This window comes from Coregonus clupeaformis, unplaced genomic scaffold (genome assembly GCF_020615455.1).
Source record: "Coregonus clupeaformis isolate EN_2021a unplaced genomic scaffold, ASM2061545v1 scaf1301, whole genome shotgun sequence".
Taxonomy (NCBI): domain Eukaryota; kingdom Metazoa; phylum Chordata; class Actinopteri; order Salmoniformes; family Salmonidae; genus Coregonus; species Coregonus clupeaformis.
Window position 1 is genome coordinate 52,342 of NW_025534755.1, and position 27,801 is coordinate 80,142.

At 44.4% G+C, this 27,801-nt stretch overlaps 1 protein-coding gene across 1 annotated transcript; it reads left to right on the forward strand.

Moving 5' to 3' along the window:
* Nucleotides 1–10,072: 10,072 nt before the first annotated feature.
* LOC121565495 (high-affinity choline transporter 1-like) lies at nt 10,073–27,362 on the forward strand. The gene is made up of 9 exons (XM_041876103.2): nt 10,073–10,344; nt 10,669–10,782; nt 11,385–11,540; nt 12,437–12,585; nt 14,561–14,704; nt 19,615–19,768; nt 20,605–20,822; nt 25,099–25,269; nt 26,432–27,362. Exons 1-9 carry the CDS (start codon nt 10,161–10,163, stop codon nt 26,795–26,797), a joined length of 1,656 nt encoding a protein of 551 aa, XP_041732037.1. The 5' UTR covers nt 10,073–10,160; the 3' UTR covers nt 26,798–27,362.
* The last annotated feature ends 439 nt before the right edge of the window (nt 27,363–27,801 follow it).

A 27,801-nucleotide genomic window follows, 5' to 3' on the forward strand; every position in this document is an offset into this window, starting at 1 on the left:
AACCCCCAACAAATCCATTTTAATTCCAGGTTGTAAGGCAACAAAATAGGAAAAATGCCAAGGGGGTGAATACTTTAGCAAGCCACTGTATGTATGCTCCCGGCCCTGGCGGCCATCTTTGGTTTCTCCTGGCTGGCTCAGCTGATGTTCAATAAGGGCTGGCTGCCTGAGAGGTGGGATGTGTACAGGGTGAAGTCACAGGGAGGCGCCAGAGAGATGAAAGAGGAGGTGGGGGAAAAGGAAGAGGAGGTAGAGGAGTAGGAGGTGGTGGAAGAGGAGGTAGAGGAGTAGGAGGTGGTGGAAGAGGAGGTAGAGGAGTAGGAGGTGGGGGTAGAGGAGAGGAGGTGGGAGGTAGAGGAGGTAGAGGAGTAGGAGGAGGAGGAAGAGGAGGTAGAGGAGTAGGAGGTAGAGGAAGAGGAGGTAGAGGAGCAGGAGGAGGAAGAAGAGGAGGTAGAGGAGTAGGAGGTGGAGGAAGAGGAGGTAGAGGAGGAGGAGGAAGAGGAGGTAGAGGAGTAGGAGGTGGAGGAAGAGGAGGTAGAGGAGTAGGAGGTGGTGGAAAAGTAAGGTAGAGTCTCGGAGACGATGCTTGAGACCACAATGTGTTGCGTTTTTTCTTTAAAGGAGTGAGCCAGCCCCACTTCTTTTTATATTTTTTGTTTATTGGACAGGATAGAGGCAGAACGGAAAGAGGACATTATTCATTGAACATGCTTTTTAGTCTAGGAGTAGGCTTAATTATATGTGTCTGGGAAATCCTCTAACCTGAGCTATTAGGGGGAGATATCAGTGGTTAGGGTAAACTTTTAGCCTACCTATGCATTATTTCATATTGAAAGTTATGTCATGCCTAACTGAGCTACTGCACACGTAATAGTCTTGTGATATGTAACTTTTTCTCAATATGGGATCTGTTCTGTACAACTTGATCGTTGTTAGTAAAGTGTTTTATTTTGTTAAGTATTTTGTATTAAATACATTTTCAATGAAATTATTAATTAAACTGTGATTTTTTTATTTCTTGAAATTAGTAACAGTGTGAAAATGGATGAAAATGTAATGTAAACTACAGTAACCACACGTTTGTACATGGATGATGGTAGTCAGCCCCACCATTCCTCACTAGAGTCTGAGAGCATTGATCTGAATAAATGGTTATTCTACTGGTATAGGCCTGTCCAACAAGAATTTACTACCACATACTTGTTAAACCAGGCCAGAGCATAGCAATTAATTTTTTTTACAAGCATCATAAAGCACCTAAAATTCGGGTAATGTTTCATTCTTGAACAACAGGGAACATGCAAACATTACACAGAGCCGTAGTTGGGGCGTCTGACATGGTGTTGGAGGTGATGGTGTTTAGTTGGGTATCTGACATGGTGTTGGAGGTGATGGTGTTTAGTTGGGTGTCTGACAGTGTTGGGGTGATGGTGTTTAGTTGGGTATCTGACATGGTGTTGGAGGTGATGGTGTTTAGTTGGGTGTCTGACAGTGTTGGAGTGATGGTGTTTAGTTGGGGTGTCTGACATGGTGTTTGAGGTGATGGTGTTTAGTTGGGTGTCTGACAGTGTTGGGGTGATGGTGTTTAGTTAGGGTGTCTGACATGGTGTTGGAGGTGATGGTGTTTAGTTGGGTGTCTGACAGTGTTGGGGTGATGGTGTTTAGTTAGGGTGTCTGACATGGTGTTGGAGGTGATGGTGTTTAGTTGGGTGTCTGACAGTGTTGGAGTGATGGTGTTTAGTTGGGGTGTCTGACATGGTGTTTGAGGTGATGGTGTTTAGTGGGTGTCTGACATGGTGTTTGAGGTGATGGTGTTTAGTTGGGGTGTCTGACAGTGTTGGGGTGATGGTGTTTAGTTGGGTATCTGACATGGTGTTGGAGATGATGGTGTTTAGTTGGGGTGTCTGACATGGTGTTGGAGTTGATGGTGTTTAGTTGGTGTCTGACAGTGTTGGGGTGATGGTGTTTAGTTAGGGTGTCTGACATGGTGTTGGAGGTGATGGTGTTTAGTTTGGTGTCTGACAGTGTTGGGGTGATGGTGTTTAGTTAGAGTGTATGACATGTTGTTGGAGGTGATGGTGTTTAGTTGGGTGTCTGACAGTGTTGGGGTGATGGTGTTTAGTTGGGGTGTCTGACATGGTGTTGGAGATGATGGTGTTTAGTTGGGTGTCTGACAGTGTTGGGGTGATGGTGTTTAGTTGGGTGTCTGACAGTGTTGGGGTGATGGTGTTTAGTTGGGGTGTCTGACATGGTGTTGGAGGTGATGGTGTTTAGTTGGGTGTCTGACAGTGTTGGGGTGATGGTGTTTAGTTGGGTGTCTGACAGTGTTGGGGTGATGGTGTTTAGTTGGGGTGTCTGACATGGTGTTGGAGTTGATGGTGTTTAGTTGGGTGTCTGACAGTGTTGGGGTGATGGTGTTTAGTTGGGTGTCTGACAGTGTTGGAGGTGATGGTGTTTAGTTGGGTGTCTGACAGTGTTGGGGTGATGGTGTTTAGTTGGGGTGTCTGACATGGTGTTGGAGGTGATGGTGTTTAGTTGAATGTCTGACAGTGTTGGGGTGATGGTGTTTAGTTGGGGTGTCTGACAGTGTTGGGTTGATGGTGTTTAGTTGGGGTGTCTGACATGGTGTTGGAGATGATGGTGTTTAGTTGGGTGTCTGACAGTGTTGGGGTGATGGTGTTTAGTTGGGTGTCTGACAGTGTTGGGGTGATGGTGTTTAGTTGGGGTGTCTGACATGGTGTTGGAGGTGATGGTGTTTAGTTGGGTGTCTGACAGTGTTGGGGTGATGGTGTTTAGTTGGGTGTCTGACAATGTTGAGGTGATGGTGTTTAATTGGGGTGTCTGACATGGTGTTGGAGGTGATGGTGTTTAGTTGGGTGTCTGACAGTGTTGGGGTGATGGTGTTTAGTTAGGGTGTCTGACATGGTCTTGGAGGTGATGGTGTTTAGTTGGGTGTCTGACAGTGTTGGGGTGATGGTGTTTAGTTGGGGTGTCTGACATGGTGTTGGAGTTGATGGTGTTTAGTTGGGTGTCTGACAGTGTTGGGGTGATGGTGTTTAGTTGGGTGTCTGACAGTGTTGGAGGTGATGGTGTTTAGTTGGGTGTCTGACAGTGTTGGGGTGATGGTGTTTAGTTGGGGTGTCTGACATGGTGTTGGAGGTGATGGTGTTTAGTTGAATGTCTGACAGTGTTGGGGTGATGGTGTTTAGTTGGGGTGTCTGACAGTGTTGGGTTGATGGTGTTTAGTTGGGGTGTCTGACATGGTGTTGGAGATGATGGTGTTTAGTTGGGGTGTCTGACATGGTGTTGGAGTTGATGGTGTTTAGTTGGGTGTCTGACAGTGTTGGGGTGATGGTGTTTAGTTAGGGTGTCTGACATGGTGTTGGAGGTGATGGTGTTTAGTTGGGTGTCTGACAGTGTTGGGGTGATGGTGTTTAGTTGGGGTGTCTGACATGGTGTTGGAGGTGATGGTGTTTAGTTGGGTGTCTGACAGTGTTGGGTGATGGTGTTTAGTTGGGATGTCTGACATGGTGTTGGAGGTGATGGTGTTTAGTTGAATGTCTGACAGTGTTGGGGTGATGGTGTTTAGTTGGGGTGTCTGACAGTGTTGGAGGTGATGGTGTTTTTTGGAGGGCGGTATAAATGTAGGTGTGATTTGTTGTGGAATATTTTCTCCTCTCTCTCTCTCTCTCTCTCTCTCTCTCTCTCTCCCTCAACACCAAGTTTGCCTCCCTTGCCTTAGGCATCGCTGACGCCATAGCAGGAACTTCAAACAAGCACAGTCTGTTCATTTGTACCAACGATGTCCTATCCCAAGCCTCTGTTTGAGCATGTTGATAGGACATAGGGACTATTATTTCACTGCAAAAGCCAAGCAGGTTCTACCTAAATGTACATATTACCTCAATTACCTCGATTAACCTGTACCCCCCGCACATTGACTTGGTACCGGTACCCCCACTATATAGCCTCGTTATTGTTATTTTATTGTGTTACTTTTTAAAAAAACGTTTGTATATTTAGTACATATTTTCTTATCTGGTTAAGGGCTTGTAAGTAAGCATTTCACGGTAAGGTCTACACCTGTTGTATTCAGCGCATGTGACAAATAAAATTAGATTTGATTATACAGAGATTTGAACACAGATCAAAGGGATTCAAAGTCCAGAGTGCTAACCATTACACCATAGACCCTGACACTGAGTACAACTGGGGAGTGTACAGATCGCTGGTTCACCAGAGACACAGTGGAGCTAAGTTAACTTGGCCAGTATGGTTGTTGAACCTACGACCTTCATCATATTGTTATCATGTATGTTGTTATTACAGTACACACTAAAGTTGTTTTGGATTCCACCACTCTAGTCTAAATAAGAGTTAAATAGCCTCTCTCCTTCTGAATTCCCCCACTCTAGTCTAAACTATAGTTGAATAGCCTCTCTCCTTCCCTCTTTTTCTCTCTTTCTCTCTTTCTCTCCTTCACATTTCACCCTCTCTCCATCACCGATTATCTTGTTTATCAATATTACATTTACATTTACATCATTTAGCAGACGCTCTTATCCAGAGCCACTTAAAATATCCATCCTCAGAATGAGAGACAGTGGTATGTAACATTATATAGGGTCAGTGGTATGTAACATTATATAGGGTCAGTGGTATGATACATTATATAGGGTCAGTGGTATGTGACATTATATAGGGTCAGTGGTATGTGACATTATATAGGGTCAGTGGTATGTGACATTATATAGGGTCAGTGGTATGTGACATTATATAGGGTTAGTGTATTGAGTATATTGAGGAGTACACCACATCAGTCACTGGCTTCATCAATAAGTGCATCGATGATGTCGTCCTCACAGTGACCGTACGTACATACCCCAACCAGAAGCCATGGATTACAGGAAACATCCGCACTGAGCTAAAGGGTAGAGCTGCCGCTTTCAAGGAGCGGGACTCTAACCCGGACGCTTATAAGAAATCCCGCTATGCCCTCCGACGAACCATCAAACAGGCAAAGAGTCAATACAGGACTAAGATTGAATCGTACTACACCGGCTCTGACGCTCGTCGGATGTGGCAGGGCTTGAAAACTATTACAGACTACAAAGGGAAGCACAGCCGCGAGCTGCCCAGTGACACAAGCCTACCAGACGAGCTAAACCACTTCTATGCTCGCTCGAGGCAAGCAGCACTGAAGCATGCATGAGAGCACCAGCTGTTCCGGATGACTATGTGATCACGCTCTCTGTAGCCGATGTGAGTAAGACTTTTAAGCAGGTCAACATTCACAAGGCCGCAGGGCCAGACGGATTACCAGGACGTGTACTCCGAGCATATGCTGACCAACTGGCAAGTGTCTTCACTGACATTTTCAACATGTCCCTGACTGAGTCTGTAATACCAACATGTTTCAAGCAGACCACCATAGTCCCCGTGCCCAAGGACACTAAGATAACCTGCCTAAATGACTACCGACCCGTAGCACTGACGTCTGTAGCCATGAAGTGCTTTGAAAGGCTGGTCATGGCTCACATCAACAGCATTATCCCAGAAACCCTAGACCCACTCCAATTTGCATACCGCCCCAACAGATCCACAGATGATGCAATCTCTATTGCACTCCACACTGCCCTTTCCCACCTGGACAAGAGGAACACCTACGTGAGAATGCTATTCATTGACTACAGCTCAGCATTCAACACCATAGTGCCCTCAAAGCTCATCACTAAGCTAAGGATCCTGGGACTAAACACCTCCCTCTGCAACTGGATCCTGGACTTCCTGACGGGCCGCCCCCAGGTGGTAAGGGTAGGTAACAACACATCTGCCACACTGATCCTCAACACGGGGGCCCCTTAGGGGTGCGTGCTCAGCCCCTCCTGTACTCCCTGTTCACCCATGACTGCATGGCCAGGCACGACTCCAACACCATCATTAAATTTGCCGACGACACAACAGTGGTAGGCCTGATCACAGACAACGATGAGACAGCCTATAGGAAGGAGGTCAGAGACCTGGCCGTGTGGTGCCAGGATAACAACATCTCCCTCAACGTGACCAAGACAAAGGAGATGATTGCGGACTACAGGAAAAAAAAGAGGACTGAGCACGCCCCCATTCTCAACGACTGGGCTGTAGTGGAACAGGTTGAGAGCTTCAAGTTCCTTGGTGTCCACATCACCAACGAACTATCATGGTCCAAACACACCAAGACAGTCGTGAAGAGGGCACGACAAAGCCTATTCCCCCTCAGGAGACTGAAAAGATTTGGCATGGGTCCTCAGATCCTCAAAAAATTCTACAGCTGCACCATCGAGAGCATCCTGACTGGTTGCATCACCGCCTGGTATGGCAACTGCTTGGCCTCCGACCGCAAGGCACTACAGAGGGTAGTGCGTACGGCCCAGTACATCACTGGGGCCAAGCTTCTTGCCATCCAGGACCTCTATACCAGGCGGTGTCAGAGGAAGGCCCTCAAAACTGTCAAAGACTCAAGCCACCCTAGTCATAGACTGTTCTCTCTGCTACCGCACGGCAAGCGGTACCGGAGTGTCAAGTCTAGGTCCAAAAGACTTCTCAACAGCTTCTACCCCCAAGCCATAAGACTCCTGAACAGTTAATCATGGCTACCCGGACTATTTGCACTGCCCCCACACCCCATCTTTTTACGCTGCTGCAACTCTGTTAATTATTTATGCATAGTCACTTTAACTCTACCCACATGTACATATTACTTCAACTACCTCAACTAGCCGGTGCCCCCGCACATTGACTCTGCACCGGTACCCCCTGTATATATAGCCTCCTTACTGTTATTTTATTTTACGTCTGCTCTTTTTTTTCTCAACACTTTTTTGTTGTTGTTTTATTTTACTTTTTATTAAAAATAAATGCACTGTTGGTTAAGGGCTGTAAGTAAGCATTTCACTGTAATGTCTGCACCTGTTGTATTCGGCGCATGTGGCCAATACAATTTGATTTGATTTGATTTGATGATACATTATATAGGGTAAGTGGTATGTAACATTATATAGGGTCAGTGGTATGATACATTATATAGGGTCAGTGGTATGATACATTATATAGGGTCAGTGGTATGATACATTATATAGGGTCAGTGGTATGTGACATTATATAGGGTCAGTAGTATGATACAGTATATAGGGTCAGTGGTATGATACATTATATAGGGTCAGTGGTATGTGACATAATAGGGTCAGTGGTATGTGACATTATATAGGGTCAGTGGTATGTAACATTATATAGGGTCAGTGGTATGATACATTATATAGGGTCAGTGGTATGTGACATTATATAGGGTCAGTGGGTCAGTGGTATGTGACATTATATAGGGTCAGTAGTATGATACAGTATATAGGGTCAGTGGGTCAGTGGTATGTGACATTATATAGGGTCAGTGGTATGTAACATTATATAGGGTCAGTGGTATGTGACATTATATAGGGTCAGTGGTATGATACATTATATAGGGTCAGTGGTATGTGACATTATATAGGGTCAGTGGTATGTGACATTATATAGGGTCAGTGGTATGATACATTATATAGGGTCAGTGGTATGTGACATTATATAGGGTCAGTGGTATGTAACATTATATAGGGTCAGTGGTATGATACATTATATAGGGTCAGTGGTATGTGACATTATATAGGGTCAGTGGTATGTGACATTATATAGGGTCAGTGGTATGTGACATTATATAGGGTCAGTGGTATGTGACATTATATAGGGTCAGTGGTATGTGACATTATATAGGGTCAGTGGTATGTGACATTATATAGGGTCAGTGGTATGTGACATTATATAGGGTCAGTGGTATGTGACATTATATAGGGTCAGTGGTATGTGACATTATATAGGGTCAGTGGTATGTGACATTATATAGGGTCAGTGGTATGTGACATTATATAGGGTCAGTGGTATGATACATTATATAGGGTCAGTGGTATGTAACATTATATAGGGTCAGTGGTATGATACATTATATAGGGTCAGTGGTATGATACATTATATAGGGTCAGTGGGTCAGTGGTATGATACATTATATAGGGTCAGTGGAATGTGGCATTATATAGGGTCAGTGGTATGTGACATTATATAGGATCAGTGGTATGTGACATTATATAGGGTCAGTGGTATGTGGATGTAGTTTAGTCTTAGCTGAGACATTATATAGGGTCAGTGTACTCCTAAGTAGAACATTTTTAGGAGCACAGAAATAAATGTAGGAGCACAAAGAAAGTATTTGGGGAAGTGTTTTTTCATTATAAGAAATTACTAAATGTCACTTAGGTGAGACAAGAAATTTCAGCTGCCCCTTTAAGGGTGGGAGGTTACCGTGGTAACAGGGATGCACATGACGGCATGTCTGTCTCTTCTCTAGCAGTTGAGCTCAAACTAACATTGAAAAACAACCTGGCATGTGAACAAAACAGTGTCAACAGCCACCGTGCCTCCATCTTAGCACTCCCTCATCGTTGTAAAAAATATTTAAGAAGCTTTAGAAATGCATTTATTAATGTCTACATTCGCTTTTTGCCACATTTATTCTATTACAGACACCTTAATGTATACTTTTAAATTGTATTATGTGAGCTAAACATAAAAAAATATATATATATATGTATACAAACATTTTCCTTAAAGTATCATTTTTAGAGATTATTAATGTTACTGTCCCCACTACAACAAAAATACTTAAATACATCTAAATTTGTCCTTTACACATTTAATTGAAATTCTGTAGAATTCCATTCATTCCTATGGAGGACTGCTCCTACTGAGGGGGGCCAGTATGAACATGTATGCATTCACTAACTGTAAGTCGCTCTGGATAAGAGCGTCTGCTAAATGACTAAAATGTAAATGTAAGTGTAAATGTGTGCCAATATGGCCGACCGGTGGCTTCAAAGCCTCTCATTGGCCAATACATAGCATCAACAATCCAGGCTTTATATATATATATATATATATTTGGAGTGTACTCATAGGAGCTAAGCAGGAAGTAAAAGCAGAAAGTGTACCAGAGGAAACTGGTGGGAGGACCTATAGGAGGACAGGCTCATTGTAATGGCTGGAATGGAATTAATGGAAGGGAGTCAAACATACAGTATGTGTTTGATACCATTCTATTGATTCCATTCCAGCCATCACAATGAGCCCATCCTCCTAAAGCTCCTCCCACCAGCCTCCTCGGAAGTGTACCCATCAATACACGCTGTGAATTGACCCTTTGCTAAGCCCCGCCACCTTGGTTACTGTTGCTAACTCTGACAAGTTTAGCCTTTTATCTTCCCGCGAACATGGAGAAACGCATTGTAATAACACTAAGGGAACTGGAGAAACGCATTGTAATAACACTAAGGGAACTGGAGAAACGCATTGTAATAACACTAAGGGAACTGGAGAAACACATTGTAATAACACTAAGGGAACTGGAGAAACACATTGTAATAACACTAAGGGAACTGGAGAAACACATTGTAATAACACTAAGGGAACTGGAGAAACGCATTGTAATAACACTAAGGGAACTGGAGAAACGCATTGTAATAACACTAAGGGAACTGGAGAAACACATTGTAATAACACTAAGGGAACTGGAGAAACACATTGTAATAACACTAAGGGAACTGGAGAAACACATTGTAATAACACTAAGGGAACTGGAGAAACACATTGTAATAACACTAAGGGAACTGGAGAAACACATTGTAATAACACTAAGGGAACTGGAGAAACACATTGTAATAACACTAAGGGAACTCCCAAAAGAGCTACTCAGTAACTCATGCTTTCCTTCCTTCTGACTATTTATCTACCAATCACCATATGTTTTACTGACTTCATACTATTTATCTACCAATGACTTCATGCTTTCCTTACTGCTTTGAATGCCCTGCCCACTTCCCTTTACTCCTCCTCCACTGCAACGGTGACCAATCAAGCCAGAAGTAGAAAAGAGCAGACGCTCTGAGCTATCCAACCAGGAACAAGACTATACTGCTACTCCTACTACAACTCAGTAGATAGAACTCCTGACAGTTAGTGTTCTGTCTGTGAGTGTTCCGAGTCACTGTTCTTTCTGTAAGCGTTCCCAGTCAGTGTTCTACTGCTTCCACCAGTGTTCCACCATGGTTCTGAACATCCCAGGTGTGGTTGCCATGGCAGTGTTCTATCTGCTGGTCCTGGGGACAGGTTTGTGGGCGGCACGGAAGTCCAGGGCTATAGAGAAGAAGAGCACGGGAGACAAGACAGAGATAACCTTACTGGGAGACAGGAACATCGGCCTGCTTCTGGGAATATTCACCATGACTGGTAGGTGAGGTGTGGGTCTTTAGATCTGTGTAACGCTTTACACCTGTACTCACTATTACTGTATTCATACTGTACTGTAGCTTTACACCTGTACTCACTATTACTGTATTCATACTGTACTGTAGCTTTACACCTGTACTCACTATTACTGTATTCATACTGTACTGTAGCTTTACACCTGTACTCACTATTACTGTATTCATACTGTACTGTCGCTTTTTCTTTAATTATTACAAAGTGTCTGACAAGTGTACATTCATAGATCATTTCTTACCTTTGGACAAACTGTGTGTGTGTGTGTGTGTGTGTGTGTGTGTCCTGCAGCTACGTGGGTTGGAGGAGGCTTTATCGTGGGGATAGCGGAGGTTGTCTATAACCCTAACCTGGGTCTGGTCTGGGCTTTCATGCCCCTACAGAGCTCAGTATCCTTCATCATCGGTAAGACACACACACACACACTCACGCACAAATACAAACACACTAAGTTTGTTATTTCACAATCAGAAATAATCATTGAAAAATGTAAGAATATAAAAGTTTCCAATCTTTTAAATGGCGGGCCCGTCATTGTGCTTAAACACACATCCCAGTCTGTAGTTTTAAACTGACCTTCAATTCATTCCATCTCTCTCTCTCTCTCTCTCTCTCTCTCTCTCTCTCTCTCTCTCTCTCTCTCTCTCTCTCTCTCTCTCTCTCTCTCTCTCTCTCTTCTCTCTCTCTCTCTCTCTCTCTCTCTCTCTCTCTCTCTCTCTCTCTCTCTCTCTCTCTCTCTCTCTCTCTCTCTCTCTCTCTCTCTCTCTCTCTCTCTCTCTCTCTCTCTCTCTCTCTCTCTCTCTCTCTCTCTCTCTCTCTCTCTCTCTCTCTCTCTCTCTCTCTCTCTCTCTCTCTCTCTCTCTCTCTCTCTCTCTCTCTCTCTCTCTCTCTCTCTCTCTCTCTCTCTCTCTCTCTCTCTCTCTCTCTCTCTCTCCCTCTCCTCCCTCCCTCCCTCCCTCCCTCCCTCCCTCCCTCCCTCCTCCCTCCTCCTCCCTCCCTCATCTCAGGTGGTATATTCTTTGCCAAGCCGATGAGGGAGAAGAAGTATGTTACTATGATGGATCCCTTCCAGATCAAGTATGGGAAAGTAGTGAGTGGAGCTCTGGTGCTCCCTGCCCTTGTAATGGATGCACTGTGGGTCGCCTGTACACTCGTCGGACTAGGTAATAAGTACAACAGTAGTAGCTCAGTTGGTAGAGCATGGCGTTTGCAACGCCAGGGTTGTGGGTTCGTTTCCCACGGGGGACCAGTATGAAAAAAAAACACACAAAAAAACATCTATGCACTCACTAACTGTAAGTCGCTCTGGATAAGAGCATCTGCTAAATGACTAAAATGAAAAATGTAGTTGAATCTCAACCGCTAGCCACTGTCTGGTGTTACAAAGCATGAGCCATATTCTACCCCGCATCGGACAACTTAGATAAACTGACACAGAACACACAATCACTCACTATCTAGCCAGTTTTGGACACCATACATCCCTGTTATGTACGTCAAGTCATTGGATGCATCCAAAATGCTACCCTATTCCCTATATAGTCTCAATAAGACCTGGTCAAAAGTAGTGCTCTATATAGGGGATAGGGTGCCATTTCAGAGGCAGACATTCTTTCCTGACGGTCGACTATTTTATTCATTTTGATTTAACCCTTTATTTTATGCATTTTATTCTTATTTGACCAGGTAAGTTGACTGAGAACACATTCTCATTTACAGCAACGACCTTGGGGAATAGTTACTCAACGCCCCGGCTTGGTGAGATGCTGGACCCAGATGGGTCTAGATAGAGTACTTAGATCAGGGAGGGGGGAAACAGGTCAGACGTGTTTTTAATTAACCCTACCACTGTTGAAAGAGTTATGTTCATTCTAGCTGGTGTATGAAGAATGTTGTTTGTTACTTCAAGCACAGTAAGCAGGGCTCTTCACACTTCCAGTATAACGATGAGGGACCAAATCGGTTTAATAACTGTAAAATCAGGTTATCTGTGGTGCCACAAAACTATGTTAACCCGCTGAGCTAAAGGTGTGTGTGTGTGCATGTGTGCGTGTTGCAGGTGGCACTATGAGTGTGATTTTGGACCTGCCCTACTCCTACTCCGTGGGGATTTCTGCAGTGGTGGCCATCGTCTACACTCTACTGGGAGGACTCTACTCTGTAGCCTACACTGACGTCATCCAGCTCATCCTCATCTTCCTCAATCTGGTGAGTGACAGGCGGCCATTTTGAATCCAATCCAGTCTGGTGAGTAACAGGCGGCCATTTTGAATCTAAACCAGCCTGGTGAGTCTAAGGCCGTGGAAACGTTGGAATTTTGTGTCGAAGTACACTGCTCAAAAAAATTAAAGGGAACACTTAAACAACACAATGTAACTCCAAGTCAATCACACTTCTGTGAAATCAAACTGTCCACTTAGGAAGCAACACTGATTGACAATCAATTTCACATGCTGTTGTGCAAATGGAATAGACAACAGGTGGAAATTATAGGCAATTAGCAAGACACCCCCAATAAAGGACTGGTTCTGCAGGTGGTGACCACAGACCACTTCTCAGTTCCTATGCTTCCTGGCTGATGTTTTGGTCACTTTTGAATGCTGGCAGTGCTTTCACTCTAGTGGTAGCATGAAACGGAGTCTACAACCCACACAAGTGGCTCAGGTAGTGCATTTCATCCAGGATGGCACATCAATGCGAGCTGTGTGAAGAATGTTTGCTGTGTCTGTCAGCGTAGTGTCCAGAGCATGGAGGCGCTACCAGGAGACAGGCCAGTACATCAGGAGACGTGGAGGAGGCCGTAGGAGGGCAACAACCCAGCAGCAGGACCGCTACCTCCGCCTTTGTGCAAGGAGGAGCAGGAGGAGCACTGCCAGAGCCCTGCAAAATGACCTCCAGCAGGCCACAAATGTGCATGTGTCTGCTCAAACGGTCAGAAACAGACTCCATGAGGGTGGTATGAGGGCCCGACATCCACAGGTGGGGGTTGTGCTTACAGCCCAACACCGTGCAGGACGTTTGGCATTTGCCAGAGAACACCAAGATTGGCAAATTTGCCACTGGCGCCCTATGCTCTTCACAGATGAAAGCAGGTTCACACTGAGCACGTGACAGACGTGACAGAGTCTGGAGACGCCGTGGAGAACGTTCTGCTGCCTGCAACATCCTCCAGCATGACCGGTTTGGCGGTGGGTCAGTCATGGTATGGGGTGGCATTTCTTTGGGGGGCCGCACAGCCCTCCATGTGCTCGCCAGAGGTAGCCTGACTGCCATTAGGTACCGAGATGAGATCCTCAGACCCCTTGTGAGACCATATGCTGGTGCGGTTGGCCCTGGGTTCCTCCTAATGCAAGACAATGCTAGACCTCATGTGGCTGGAGTGTGTCAGCAGTTCCTGCAAGAGGAAGGCATTGATGCTATGGACTGGCCCGTCCGTTCCCCAGACCTGAATCCAATTGAGCACATCTGGGACATCATGTCTCGCTCCATCCACCAACGCCACGTTGCACCACAGACTGTCCAGGAGTTGGCGGATGCTTTAGTCCAGGTCTGGGAGGAGATCCCTCAGGAGACCATCCGCCACCTCATCAGGAGCATGCCCAGGCGTTGTAGGGAGGTCATACAGGCACGTGGAGGCCACACACACACTACTGAGCCTCATTTTGACTTGTTTTAAGGACATTACATCAAAGTTGGATCAGCCTTTAGTGTGGTTTTCCACTTTAATTTTGAGGGTGACTCCAAATCCAGACCTCCATGGGTTGATACATTTGATTTCCATTGATAATTTCTGTGTGATTTTGTTGTCAGCACATTCAACTATGTAAAGAAAAAAAAGTATTTAATAAGATTATTTCATTCATTCAGATCTAGGATGTGTTATTTTAGTGTTCCCTTAATTTTTTTTGAGCAGTGTATTTTGGATGGAGCCAATACCTTTTTCAATGGGAGTAATCTGTTGTTGGATGATTGCCCAACAAAAAAACACACAAACGGTCTTTTGTCTTTTAACGGATGGAACTCGTGTGAAAATAGTTGACTTCAGATGTACTTTTGATGGACGAAAACAGAAAATGATGTTCATCATATACGATTTAATGTATGTTCATGCGTCTCAGTGTGTCTGCACCTTTAAGACAGGAGTTAATTATTTTAATTTGGGCTTTTCTGTCTCTGCTGCCAGTGGCTGTGTGTCCCGTTCCTCATGGTCAACCCAGTGGTGGGTGACATAACCCAGACAGCCTTCAACCACACCTACCAGGCTCCCTGGCTGGGGACAATGGAGAAGGAGAAGGTCTTGAAGTGGATTGATGACTTCTTACTGGTGGTGAGATCAACTGATTGATTCATTGATGGATGGATGGATGGTTGGTTGATGTGTTAGATAATAATTAGATAAGCATTTGGTAAGTAAAAAATATGCATCTCCTCTATCATACAGTAACATCACCAGTCTCTGTCCTATCTCCTCTATCATAGAGTCATATCACCAGTCTCTCTCCTATCTCCTCTATCATAGAGTCATATCACCAGTCTCTCTCCTATCTCCTCTCCTCTACAATACAGTCATATCACCAGTCTCTCTCCTATCTTCTCTCCTCTACAATACAGTCATATCACCAGTCTCTCTCCTATCTCATATCTCCTCTATCATACAGTCATATCACCAGTCTCTCTCCTATCTCCTCTACAATAGTCATATCACCAGTCTCTCTCCTATCTCCTCTACAATAGACATATCACCAGTCTCTCTCTCCTATCTCCTCTATCATAGAGTCATATCACCAGTCTCTCTCCTATCTCCTCTCCTCTACAATACAGTCATATCACCAGTCTCTCTCCTATCTTCTCTCCTCTACAATACAGTCATATCACCAGTCTCTCTCCTATCTCATATCTCCTCTATCATACAGTCATATCACCAGTCTCTCTCCTATCTCCTCTCCTCTACAATGCAGTCATATCACCAGTCTCTCTCCTATCTCCTCTACAATACAGTCATATCACCAGCCTCTCTCCTATCTCCTCTACAATACAGTCATATCACCAGTCTCTCTCCTATCTCCTCTACAATACAGTCATATCACCAGTCTCTCTCCTATCCCCTCTACAATACAGTCATATCACCAGTCTCTCTCCTATCACCTCCACAATAGTCATATCACCAGTCTCTCTCCTATCTCCTCTACAATACAGTCATATCACCAGTCTCTCTCCTATCTCCTCTACAATACAGTCATATCACCAGTCTCTCTCCTATCTCCTCTATCATAGAGTCATATCACCAGTATCTCTCCTATCTCCTATCTCCTCTATCATACAGTCATATCACCAGTCTCTCTCCTATCTCCTCTACAATAGTCATATCACCAGTCTCTCTCCTATCTCCTCTACAATACAGTCATATCACCAGTCTCTCTCCTATCTCCTCTACAATACAGTCATATCACCAGTCTCTGTCCTATCTCCTCTATCATAGAGTCATATCACCAGTATCTCTCCTATCTCCTCTATCATACAGTCATATCACCAGTCTCTCTCCTATCTCCTCTACAATAGTCATATCACCAGTCTCTCTCCTATCTCCTCTCCTCTACAATACAGTCATATCACCAGTCTCTCTCCTAACTCCTCTCCTCTACAATACAGTCATATCACCAGTCTCTCTCCTATCTCCTCTACAATAGTCATATCACCAGTCTCTCTCCTATATCCTCTACAATACAGTCATATCACCAGTCTCTCTCCTATCTCCTCTACAATACAGTCATATCACCAGTCTCTCTCCTATCTCCTCTCCTCTACAATACAGTCATATCACCAGTCTCTCTCCTATCTCCTCTCCTCTACAATACAGTCATACTACCAGTCTCTCTCCTATCTCCTCTACTACAGTCATATCACCAGTCTCTCTCCTATCTCCGCTACAATACAGTCATATCACCAGTCTCTCTCCTATCTCCTCTACAATACAGTCATATCACCAGTCTCTCTCCTATCCCCTCTACAATACAGTCATATCACCAGTCTCTCTCCTATCTCCTCTACAATACAGTCATATCACCAGTCTCTCTCCTATCCCCTCTACAATACAGTCATATCACCAGTCTCTCTCCTATCCCCTCTACAATACAGTCATATCACCAGTCTCTCTCCTATCTCCTCTACAATACAGTCATATCACCAGTCTCTCTCCTATCTCCTCTACAATACAGTCATATCACCAGTCTCTCTCATATCTCCTCTAGAATACAGTCATATCACCAGTCTCTCTCCTATCTCCTCTACAATACAGTCATATCAACAGTCTCTCTCCTATCTCCTCTACAATACAGTCATATCACCAGTCTCTCTCCTATCTCCTCTACAATACAGTCATATCACCAGTCTCTTCTATCTCCTCTACAATACAGTCATATCACCAGTCTCTCTCCTATCTCCTCTACAATACAGTCATATCACCAGTCGCTCTCCTAACTCCTCTACAATACAGTCATATCACCAGTCTCTCTCCTATCTCCTCTATCATACAGTCATATCACCAGTCTCTCTCCTATCTCTTCTACAATACAGTCATATCACCAGTCTCTCTCCTATCTCCTCTACAATACAGTCATATCACCAGTCTCTCTCCTATCTCCTCTACAATACAGCCATATCACCAGTCTCTCCCCTATCTCCTCTACAATACAGTCATATCACCAGTCTCTCTCCTATCTCCTCTACAATACAGTCATATCACCAGTCTCTCTCCTATCTCCTCTACAATACAGTCATATCACCAGTCTCTCTCCTATCTCCTCTACAATACAGTCATATCACCAGTCTCTCTCCTATCTCCTCTACAATACAGTCATATCACCAGTCTCTCTCCTATCTCCTCTACAATACAGTCCTATCACCAGTCTCTCTCATATCTCCTCTACAATACAGTCATATCACCAGTCTCTCTCCTATCTCCTCTCCTCTACAATACAGTCATATCACCAGTCTCTCTCCTATCTCCTCTACAATACAGTCATATCACCAGTCTCTCTCCTATCCCCTCTACAATACAGTCATATCACCAGTCTCTCTCCTATCTCCTCTACAATACAGTCATATCACCAGTCTCTCTCCTATATCCTCTATCATACAGTCATATCACCAGTCTCTCTCCTATCTCCTCTACAATACAGTCATATCACCAGTCTCTCTCCTATCTCCTCTACAATACAGTCATATCACCAGTCTCTCTCCTATCTCCTCTACAATACAGTCATATCACCAGTCTCTCCCCTATCTCCTCTACAATACAGTCATATCACCAGTCTCTCTCCTATCTCCTCTACAATACAGTCCATATCACCAGTCTCTCTCCTATCTCCTCTACAATACAGTCATATCACCAGTCTCTCTCCTATCTCCTCTACAATACAGTCATATCACCAGTCTCTCTCCTATCTCCTCTACAATACAGTCCTATCACCAGTCTCTCTCATATCTCCTCTACAATACAGTCATATCACCAGTCTCTCTCCTATCTCCTCTCCTCTACAATACAGTCATATCACCAGTCTCTCTCCTATCTCCTCTACAATACAGTCATATCACCAGTCTCTCTCCTATCCCCTCTACAATACAGTCATATCACCAGTCTCTCTCCTATCTCCTCTACAATACAGTCATATAACCAGTCTCTCTCCTATCTCCTCTACAATACAGTCATATCACCAGTCTCTCTCCTATCTCCTCTATCATACAGTCATATCACCAGTCTCTCTCCTATCTCCTCTACAATACAGTCATATCACCAGTCTCTCTCCTATCTCCTCTACAATACAGTCATATCACCAGTCTCTCTCCTATCTCCTCTACAATACAGTCATATCACCAGTCTCTCCCCTATCTCCTCTACAATACAGTCATATCACCAGTCTCTCTCCTATCTCCTCTACAATACAGTCCTATCACCAGTCTCTCTCCTATCTCCTCTACAATACAGTCATATCACCAGTCTCTCTCCTATCTCCTCTACAATACAGTCATATCACCAGTCTCTCTCCTATCTCCTCTACAATACAGTCATATCACCAGTCTCTCTCCTATCTCCTCTACAATACAGTCCTATCACCAGTCTCTCTCCTATCTCCTCTACAATACAGTCATATCACCAGTCTCTCTCATATCTCCTCTACAATACAGTCATATCACCAGTCTCTCTCCTATCTCCTCTACAATACAGTCATATCACCAGTCTCTCTCCTATCTCCTCTACAATACAGTCCTATCTCCTCTATCTTCCAACCATTGTTTTCCTTACTCCTCAAACCTCTTTGCTCCACCTTGATAAGTATGAATCAATATGCAATAAACTCGTTTACCACAAAAGAGCCAAAACTCAAGAGTGAAGTTCGGTTGTTTAATACCAAATGACTTGGCTGAATCAGTGCCTTCCGAGTGGCGCAGCGTTCTCTTATATCCTATCAAAGCTACCCCACCCATACAATGACATACTAAAGTAGTTTTCCACTAACATGACACAGCACTTTCCACAGACCATTTCACCTTTCACATGGTCTTCTGCTAACCATGACCCGGGAGTTTCGACCATCTCAACTGCTGTTGGCGCCACTTCCTCCTATCTTGTTGTTGTTAGGCCATGGAGCGTATCTGTGGTTTCCAGTCGCAAGCTTTCTAACAGACAGTTCCCCAAAACCACACACAGCCCTTTTCTCTACATTCACCATGACAATACAAACACATCCAGTTGTAAATGAGAACCTGTTCTCAACTGGCTTACCTGGTTAAATAAAGGTGAAATAAAAAAATAAAAAATAAAAAATCCTGGAGACTAAAGGCCTCATTCTACTTCTCCTTAATCACACAAACAGCAATTATTCATTTACGTCATTTACCAGAAAACTCTTATCCAGAGCGACTTACAGGAGCAATTAGGGTTAAGTGCCTTGCTCAAGGGCACATTGACAGATTTTTTACCTAGTCTGCTCAGGGAATCGAACCTTAACCGCTAGGATACCTGCCGCCAATTCACAATCTAACAACCTCCTTTATGTTCTTCCCTTTCTCCTCTGTCTCCTTATCCTCCCCCTCCTCTCCCCCCCCTCCTCTCCTCCCCCCTCCCGTCCACCCCCCTCTCCTCTCCTCTCCCCTCTCCTCCCCTCCCTCCTCCCTCCCCCCTCTCCTCTCCTCCTCTCCTCCCCTCCACCCTCCCTCCTCTTCTCCCTCTCTCCTCAGGCATTGGGTAGCTTGTCTTTCCAATGTTTCCATCAGAGGACGCTTTCTGCCTCCTCCTCGTTTAACGCCCAGGTCACCTGCTTCGTGGCTGCCGCCATGGTCCTCGTCCTGGGGATCCCCTCTGTTCTGGTCGGGGCTGTGGCAGCTTCAACAGGTAGTGAAATACAAAAAGAAAGGTTTTAGAATCCCGGAGACTACAAGGTGAAAAATCTGTTGTTGTGCCCTTGTGCAAGGCACTTAACCCCAATTGCTTCAGGGGTGCCGGTATAATGGTTGTCCCTGATTCTGATCCCAACTCTCCGCGGGTGTCTCAGGGGGGAGTTGGGATACGTAGATAAAAACACATGTTCACGTTTTCAAGTGTAATGGACAAATATAAAGTTTATTATTATTAAAAGGTGTTATAAAAGGTTCATAAAGCAGAGAAGAAGAGTTGTGTGTCATTGACCGGTTTCTCTGTTATCTGAAGGCCATATACTGCTCATAACATCTACCTCATATCATGAACCATAACACACCAATCTACTGGCAGTGTCCTGGTGTCGTGGCTAGAGGCATGTTTGTTATTACTCCCTGTGGAGCACTAGATCCCTTGAATACTTCTGAGCTCAATTGGTAGAGCATGGCGCTTGTAACGCCAGGGTAGTGGGTTCGATCCCCGGGACCACCCCTACGTAAAAATGTATGCACACATGACTGTAAGTCGCTTTGGATAAAAGCATCTGCTAAATGGCATATTATTATTATTATTATTATTATTATTATTATTATTAAAATAAAAAGAAACTCTTACAGTGTACTGCATCGTGTTTACGCTTTCGGACTTCGTCAAAGTGTGATTGTCAAAATAACCTAACTTTATTGTCACTTACTGGTGTGTCTCCAGTGTGATTGTCAAAATAACCTAACTTTATTGTCACTTACTGGTGTGTCTCCAGTGTGATTGTCAAAATAACCTAACTTTATTGTCACTTCCTGGTGTGTCTCCAGACTGGAACCTGACATCGTACGGGTCTCCGTCTCCATATGAGCGCAACGAGACGGGATTGGTGCTCCCCATCGCCCTGCAGCACCTGGCTCCGCCCTACGTGTCCATCATTGGCATCGGAGCCATCGCCGCCGCAGTGATGTCATCAGTGGACTCTGGCCTCCTAAGCTCCGCCTCCATGTTCTCCTCCAACATCTACAGGAACATCATCCGGAAGCAGGTGAAGGGTTGGGTGCAGGCTTTCGTTCTAGCCCATCACTAACACCTCGTTCTATTAATGTGTGTGTGACCAGGTAGTCGCCTCTACTGTATTGAGTTAGGAATTTAGGGCTCTTTTCCCAGAAACAGATTAATAAATCTATTAGTCCAGAACTCAAAAGCATTCTCAATGGAGATGATCCATTATGTTTATTAACCCTGTTCTAGGTCATAGGTCACGTATCTGGAAATCACCACTAAATGCGTTTTTTCCTATCTCGTCCATTGTTTGGGGGACATTGGCAAGACATTTTTCAATTCACATTAGAATAAATGTGCATCGGGTTCTATGTTGTAATAGTTAGCATTTTGGTACATACAGCTTTACTGGATGTTCCCACTCTATGGTTCTACTATGAGTTGATACTGAATGTACAGGGCGCATTTCCCAATATAGCCACAGAGTTATAGCCTTCCGGCTATCCAGTAAAAAAATACTATTACAACACTTTTGTTGAGTCATTGCGTTAGAAGAAATGTGCCCATCTCCAAGGTGTGACGTGGCAGGCTAGCTCAGTTGGTTAGAACGTCGTGCTAATAACACAAAAGGTCATGGTAGATACCCGTACTGGCCAACACATCTTTTCTCTTATGGCTCTCTGGTGCCCCAGGGACAGAAACATCTGTACACTTCACAAATGTATTTTTGTATTGGGTTCTATGGTGTAATGGTAAGCAGCGATCTGAATCCAGCGATCTGAGTCAACATTTTGGTAGGAAATCTGAGTCAACCGTCAATCTGAGTCAACAGTCAACATTTCAGTTAGGACCTATCTGATTATTGCGGTGAAATACTATTCTCCGTGCCCGCTGCTGTATATAGCGTAGAGGACGTGGCTACTGGAAGTTTTTACTATGAGTTGATATACATTTCACAACAGATATATTTCCTTTTAGTAATAAAGCTGATTAGCTGGTTAAAGCATTGTGGTAATAACGCGAAGGTCTCAGGTTTGATACCTGTACTGGCCAAGATATCTATTCTCTAATCTAACTCTGCTGCTTTCTGCTATTTGTCAGCTTGAATACAGTGTAGGATACAAACAGAGGTGGATAGACAATACAGCGTAGGATACAAACAGAGGTGGATAGACAATAAAGCGTAGGATACAAACAGAGGTGGATAGACAATACAGCGTAGGATACCAACAGAGGTGGATAGACAATACAGCGTAGGATACAAACAGAGGTGGATAGACAATACAGCGTAGGATACAGAGGTGGATAGACAAAACAGCATAGGATACAGAGGTGGATAGACAATACAGCATAGGATACAAACAGAGGTGGATAGACAATACAGCGTAGGATACTGAGGTGGATAGACAATACAGCGTAGGATACAAACAGAGGTGGATAGACAATACAGCGTAGGATACAAACAGAGGTGGATAGACAATACAGCGTAGGATACCAACAGAGGTGGATAGACAATACAGCGTAGGATACAAACAGAGGTGGATAGACAATACAGCGTAGGATACCAACAGAGGTGGATAGACAATACAGTGTAGGATACAAACAGAGGTGGATAGACAATACAGCGTAGGATACAAACAGAGGTGGATAGACAATACAGCGTAGGATACAAACAGAGGTGGATAGACAATACAGCGTAGGATACCAACAGAGGTGGATAGACAATACAGCGTAGGATACAAACAGAGGTGGATAGACAATACAGCGTAGGATACAAACAGAGGTGGATAGACAATACAGCGTAGGATACAGAGGTGGATAGACAATACAGCGTAGGATACAAACAGAGGTGGATAGACAATACAGCGTAGGATACAAACAGAGGTGGATAGACAATACAGCGTAGGATACAGAGGTGGATAGACAATACAGCGTAGGATACAAACAGAGGTGGATAGACAATACAGCGTAGGATACCAACAGAGGTGGATAGACAATACAGCGTAGGATACAAACAGAGGTGGATATACAATACAGCGTAGGATACAAACAGAGGTGGATAGACAATACAGCGTAGGATACAAACAGAGGTGGATAGACAATACAGCGTAGGATACAAACAGAGGTGGATAGACAATACAGCGTAGGATACAGAGGTGGATAGACAATACAGCGTAGGATACAAACAGAGGTGGATAGACAATACAGCGTAGGATACAAACAGAGGTGGATAGACAATACAGCGTAGGATACAGAGGTGGATAGACAATACAGCGTAGGATACCAACAGAGGTGGATAGACAATACAGCGTAGGATACAAACAGAGGTGGATAGACAATACAGCGTAGGATACAAACAGAGGTGGATAGACAATACAGCGTAGGATACCAACAGAGGTGGATAGACAATACAGCGTAGGATACAAACAGAGGTGGATAGACAATACAGCGTAGGATACCAACAGAGGTGGATAGACAATACAGCGTAGGATACAAACAGAGGTGGATAGACAATACAGCGTAGGATACAAACAGAGGTGGATAGACAATACAGCGTAGGATACAGAGGTGGATAGACAATACAGCGTAGGATACAGAGGTGGATAGACAATACAGCGTAGGATACAGAGGTGGATAGACAATACAGCGTAGGATACCAACAGAGGTGGATAGACAATACAGCGTAGGATACAAACAGAGGTGGATAGACAATACAGCGTAGGATACCAACAGAGGTGGATAGACAATACAGCGTAGGATACAGAGGTGGATAGACAATACAGCGTAGGATACAGAGGTGGATAGACAATACAGCATAGGATACAAACAGAGGTGGATAGACAATACAGCGTAGGATACCAACAGAGGTGGATAGACAATACAGCGTAGGATACAAACAGAGGTGGATAGACAATACAGCGTAGGATACAAACAGAGGTGGATAGACAATACAGCGTAGGATACAAACAGAGGTGGATAGACAATACAGCGTAGGATACAAACAGAGGTGGATAGACAATACAGCGTAGGATACAAACAGAGGTGGATAGACAATACAGCGTAGGATACCAACAGAGGTGGATAGACAATACAGCGTAGGATACCAACAGAGGTGGATAGACAATACAGCGTAGGATACGAACAGAGGTGGATAGACAATACAGCGTAGGATACAAACAGAGGTGGATATACAATACAGCGTAGGATACAAACAGAGGTGGATAGACAATACAGCGTAGGATACAAACAGAGGTGGATAGACAATACAGCGTAGGATACAAATAGAGGTGGATAGACAATACAGCGTAGGATACAAACAGAGGTGGATAGACAATACAGCGTAGGATACAAACAGAGGTGGATAGACAATACAGCGTAGGATACAGAGGTGGATAGACAATACAGCGTAGGATACAGAGGTGGATAGACAATACAGCGTAGGATACCAACAGAGGTGGATAGACAGTCTTTGGTACAAAGGAACAAGACTATAGCCCACTGGAAGTTCCTACAAATTAGATTTACATTTCACAGTAATAGCCGCCCTACTCACTGTTCAAAGAGAGTGGCCTCCTAAAACTAAAATAATATTTTTTGGATGACTTTTTTTAATTGAGTCATTGCCTTGAACATATGCACATTCCATACCACCTACAAGACCAGTTAGCTCAGTTGTCATAACGTCCTCACTAGTCTAGACTTCCCTTAACTCTGTGCTCCCTCTTCTGACTTCTCTGAGTATTACACGTCACTTGGAGTGAGTGAGGGGGTGTGGGAGTTTGACCAATTGGTAGTGCTTCAGTCTCCCAAGCACCCAGACCAACTATGGGTTGATTCCTTCCATTCACCCACCACTTTCCTCCTGTTCTCAGCTCTACTAATCTGTATCCCACTATCTACACTCCATCTGTCTAAATCACATTGAAAAGGAGGACAGGGCTCTGTTTCCATTTAAATAAGGAGGAGTAAAATGTGCAACCTTGAGGATTTGGATAATTATAACTGCTGTACCTCCATCTTGTGTCTGTCTCTCGTTGTAAGATCTGGCATGCCTCAGCAACACCTGGGAAGAGGAACCCGCCCTATAACTGCTGTACCTCCATCTCGTGTCTGTCTCCCCCATTCTCCAGATGTCACACAGGGAGATGCAGTGGGGGATCTGTATCTCCTACGTCTATTGAGTTTATAACCACTGTGCCTCCATCTTGGATCTGTCCGGACCACTGTGCCTCCATCTTGGATCTGTCCTGCCCACTGTGCAACCATCTTGGATCTGTCCTGACCACTGTGCCTCCATCTTGTGTCTATCTCTCCTCCAGGCTTCAGACAGGGAGATACAGTGGGTGATCCGTGTGTCGGTGGTGGTGGTGGGGCTGTGTGGGATGGCCCTCACTCTCTTCCACAACAGTACCTTTGCCCTGTGGATCCTGGCGTCTGATCTCTCCTACACCATCATCTTCCCTCAGCTCGTCTGCGTCCTCTTCTTCCAGGTGTGTGTGTGTGTGTGTGAGAAACATGCAGAGGTGATATTGTGTGTGTTTTTTTCCCTGCATTACAAACATGGTGGTGTCACAAGCAAAGATTTTTATAACTAAACCAAGATAGACCACAGCTTGTCGTTTCCAATGGGAACAAATTAGTCATAGTGGGCAGAACAAGCAAGGCGGTGGGCAGAGCCAAGCACGCGCTAGCGATATCCTATTGGCGCATTGTAGTATATATCTGTATATTTCCGTTAGGGAACACCTACTCTGTGAAGTGCGCGTGTGCAATAACTCAATTCGCCTTTGCACTCCTTCTAAACAGCGCGATTAAAAAAAAAACTTTTGCAAAGGGTAAAGTCTACAAAACTTAGTCCGTTCTGTTCATAACAGATTCTAGTTTTGCGAACAGAAAACTGTATTGAGATCAAATGTTTAATTGATGAGTAGGTTTGCCCCACCACATTTGGTAGTGAGTGGAAACGCCAACCGGATGCTTCACATTTATACATCCAGTGAAATATCTGTCTCATTGTTCTATCTGTGTCACTAGCCTGAGTGCCAGTCTGTTTGTGCTGTCATCATGCCAAATGTTTAGCTTGACAACTACAGCAATGGAGTTCGCAAGAGCACAGAGTGGGAGTACTGATCTAGGATCAGATCCTAACCTGTCCATAGCATCTTATTCATCATGATCTAAAAGGCTAAACTGATCCTAGATCAGCACTCCTACTCTGAGAGGCTTTGTGGACGCAGGCCCAGGTTATAATTTGCCTGGCTACCCAGACTCCTTGCTCCAGCCAAACGCTAGGCCACGCCCACGGACGTTAGTTTCTTCTCTACAATGAGTCTGGATCTGAGGACCTCCCCGATTCTTCACCGAATGGGAACACATTCAGGGACGTCTGATTGGTCCAGAAACCGATGGGTTGGGCCAGAGCCGGAAAACAGCTACTCTGATTTGATACTCTGATTGGTTAGAGACGATCCAATCACTGATGACTTTGTTTTGTACAACACCCCTCACGCCTCTCGTCACCACAAACGACTTCAATGATGGCACTCAGACTAAAGTATGTAGCGAACGACAGAGCAGTGGAATAATTGAGTGTGAGTGGTCAGGCTAGGCTAGAATATCACTTCTACAAAAAAACTCTTCATTTTCCTCCAGGTCTCCAACGGCTATGGAGCCGTGGCGGGATACCTCGTAGGGGGCCTGATGAGACTCCTCTGTGGGGAGCCCATCTTCAACCTCCCGCCTGTCCTCCACTTCCCTGGATGTACCCTGGAGGATGGCGTCTATGTCCAGCGCTCCCCCATCAGAACCATATGTATGCTCCTGGCCCTGGCGGCCATCTTGGGTTTCTCCTGGCTGGCTCAGCTGATGTTCACTAAGGTCTGGCTGCCTGAGAGGTGGGATGTGTTCCAGGTAAAGTTCCAGACTTCGCCACTTGGTGGCGCCAGAGAAATGAAAGAGAAGGAGGAGGAGGAGGATGGTGCAGTCTCTGAGCCAATGCTTGACACCACAAAGTGTTAAGGTTTTTTTTTAAGGGCTGGTTTCCCAGACACTTGCCCTGGACTACAAAGCACTTTATTTGTATTTTTTTTTGCATATTTGTTGTTTATCGGACAGGATAGACAGAGAAAGGAAAGATGAGATTACCTGTTGAAAATCCAAATAATTCTAAAGCAGGCTATTTAAAATGGATTGTGTAACTCAATGAAGTTCCTTAGATGATTTGAACATAAACCGTGAAAAAGGCTAACATCGGTACCATTGACTTTGTTCCACAAAAGCATGGATTGCTGTCATACCTTGTCCATAGACTGATTACAGGCTAAGGAAATCAATCCTATTAAGTCATTTTTGTCATTTGGGTGAACCATCCCTTTAGTCTAGGAGTAGGCTTAATTATCTGTGTCTGGGAAACTTCATTACCTCATCCCCAATCCTAAACTGAGCCATTGAGGGGTGAAACTAAGATCTGACCCCATATCAGTGATTATTTAGCCTGCCGACTCTTTATTTCATACTGAAAGTCATGTGATGCTCAGTTGAGAGGATCTTGGTGATTATATTTTATATGTACTTTGATATAAACAATTACCCTGCATAGTTAAAATGGTCATGGTGAATTAATTTGCAAGCCTTGTTGTGAAATGTCACTTTTTCTCAATTTGGGGAACTGTTTTGTACAACTTCATTGTTGTTGCAAAGACATTTGTGGCTGTCATGCGTCGGTGTGTAGCGGTAGGACGGAGTCAGGCGCAGGACACAGAACTTTAGTCAACGACGTACTTTACTTGTCAAAAGTAAATAAACATATCTTCCACGCAAGGAAGATAATACCGACTCACATGTCAATGACAACAAAACAACGAACAATCACGCACAACACCATGAGGGAACCAGAGGGTTAAATAGGGACAATTATCGTAATTGGAACCAGGTGTGTGCAATATAGACAAAACAAGTAGAACACAGAAACATAGATCGGTGGCAGCTAGTACTCCGGTGACGACGAACGCCGAAGCCTGCCC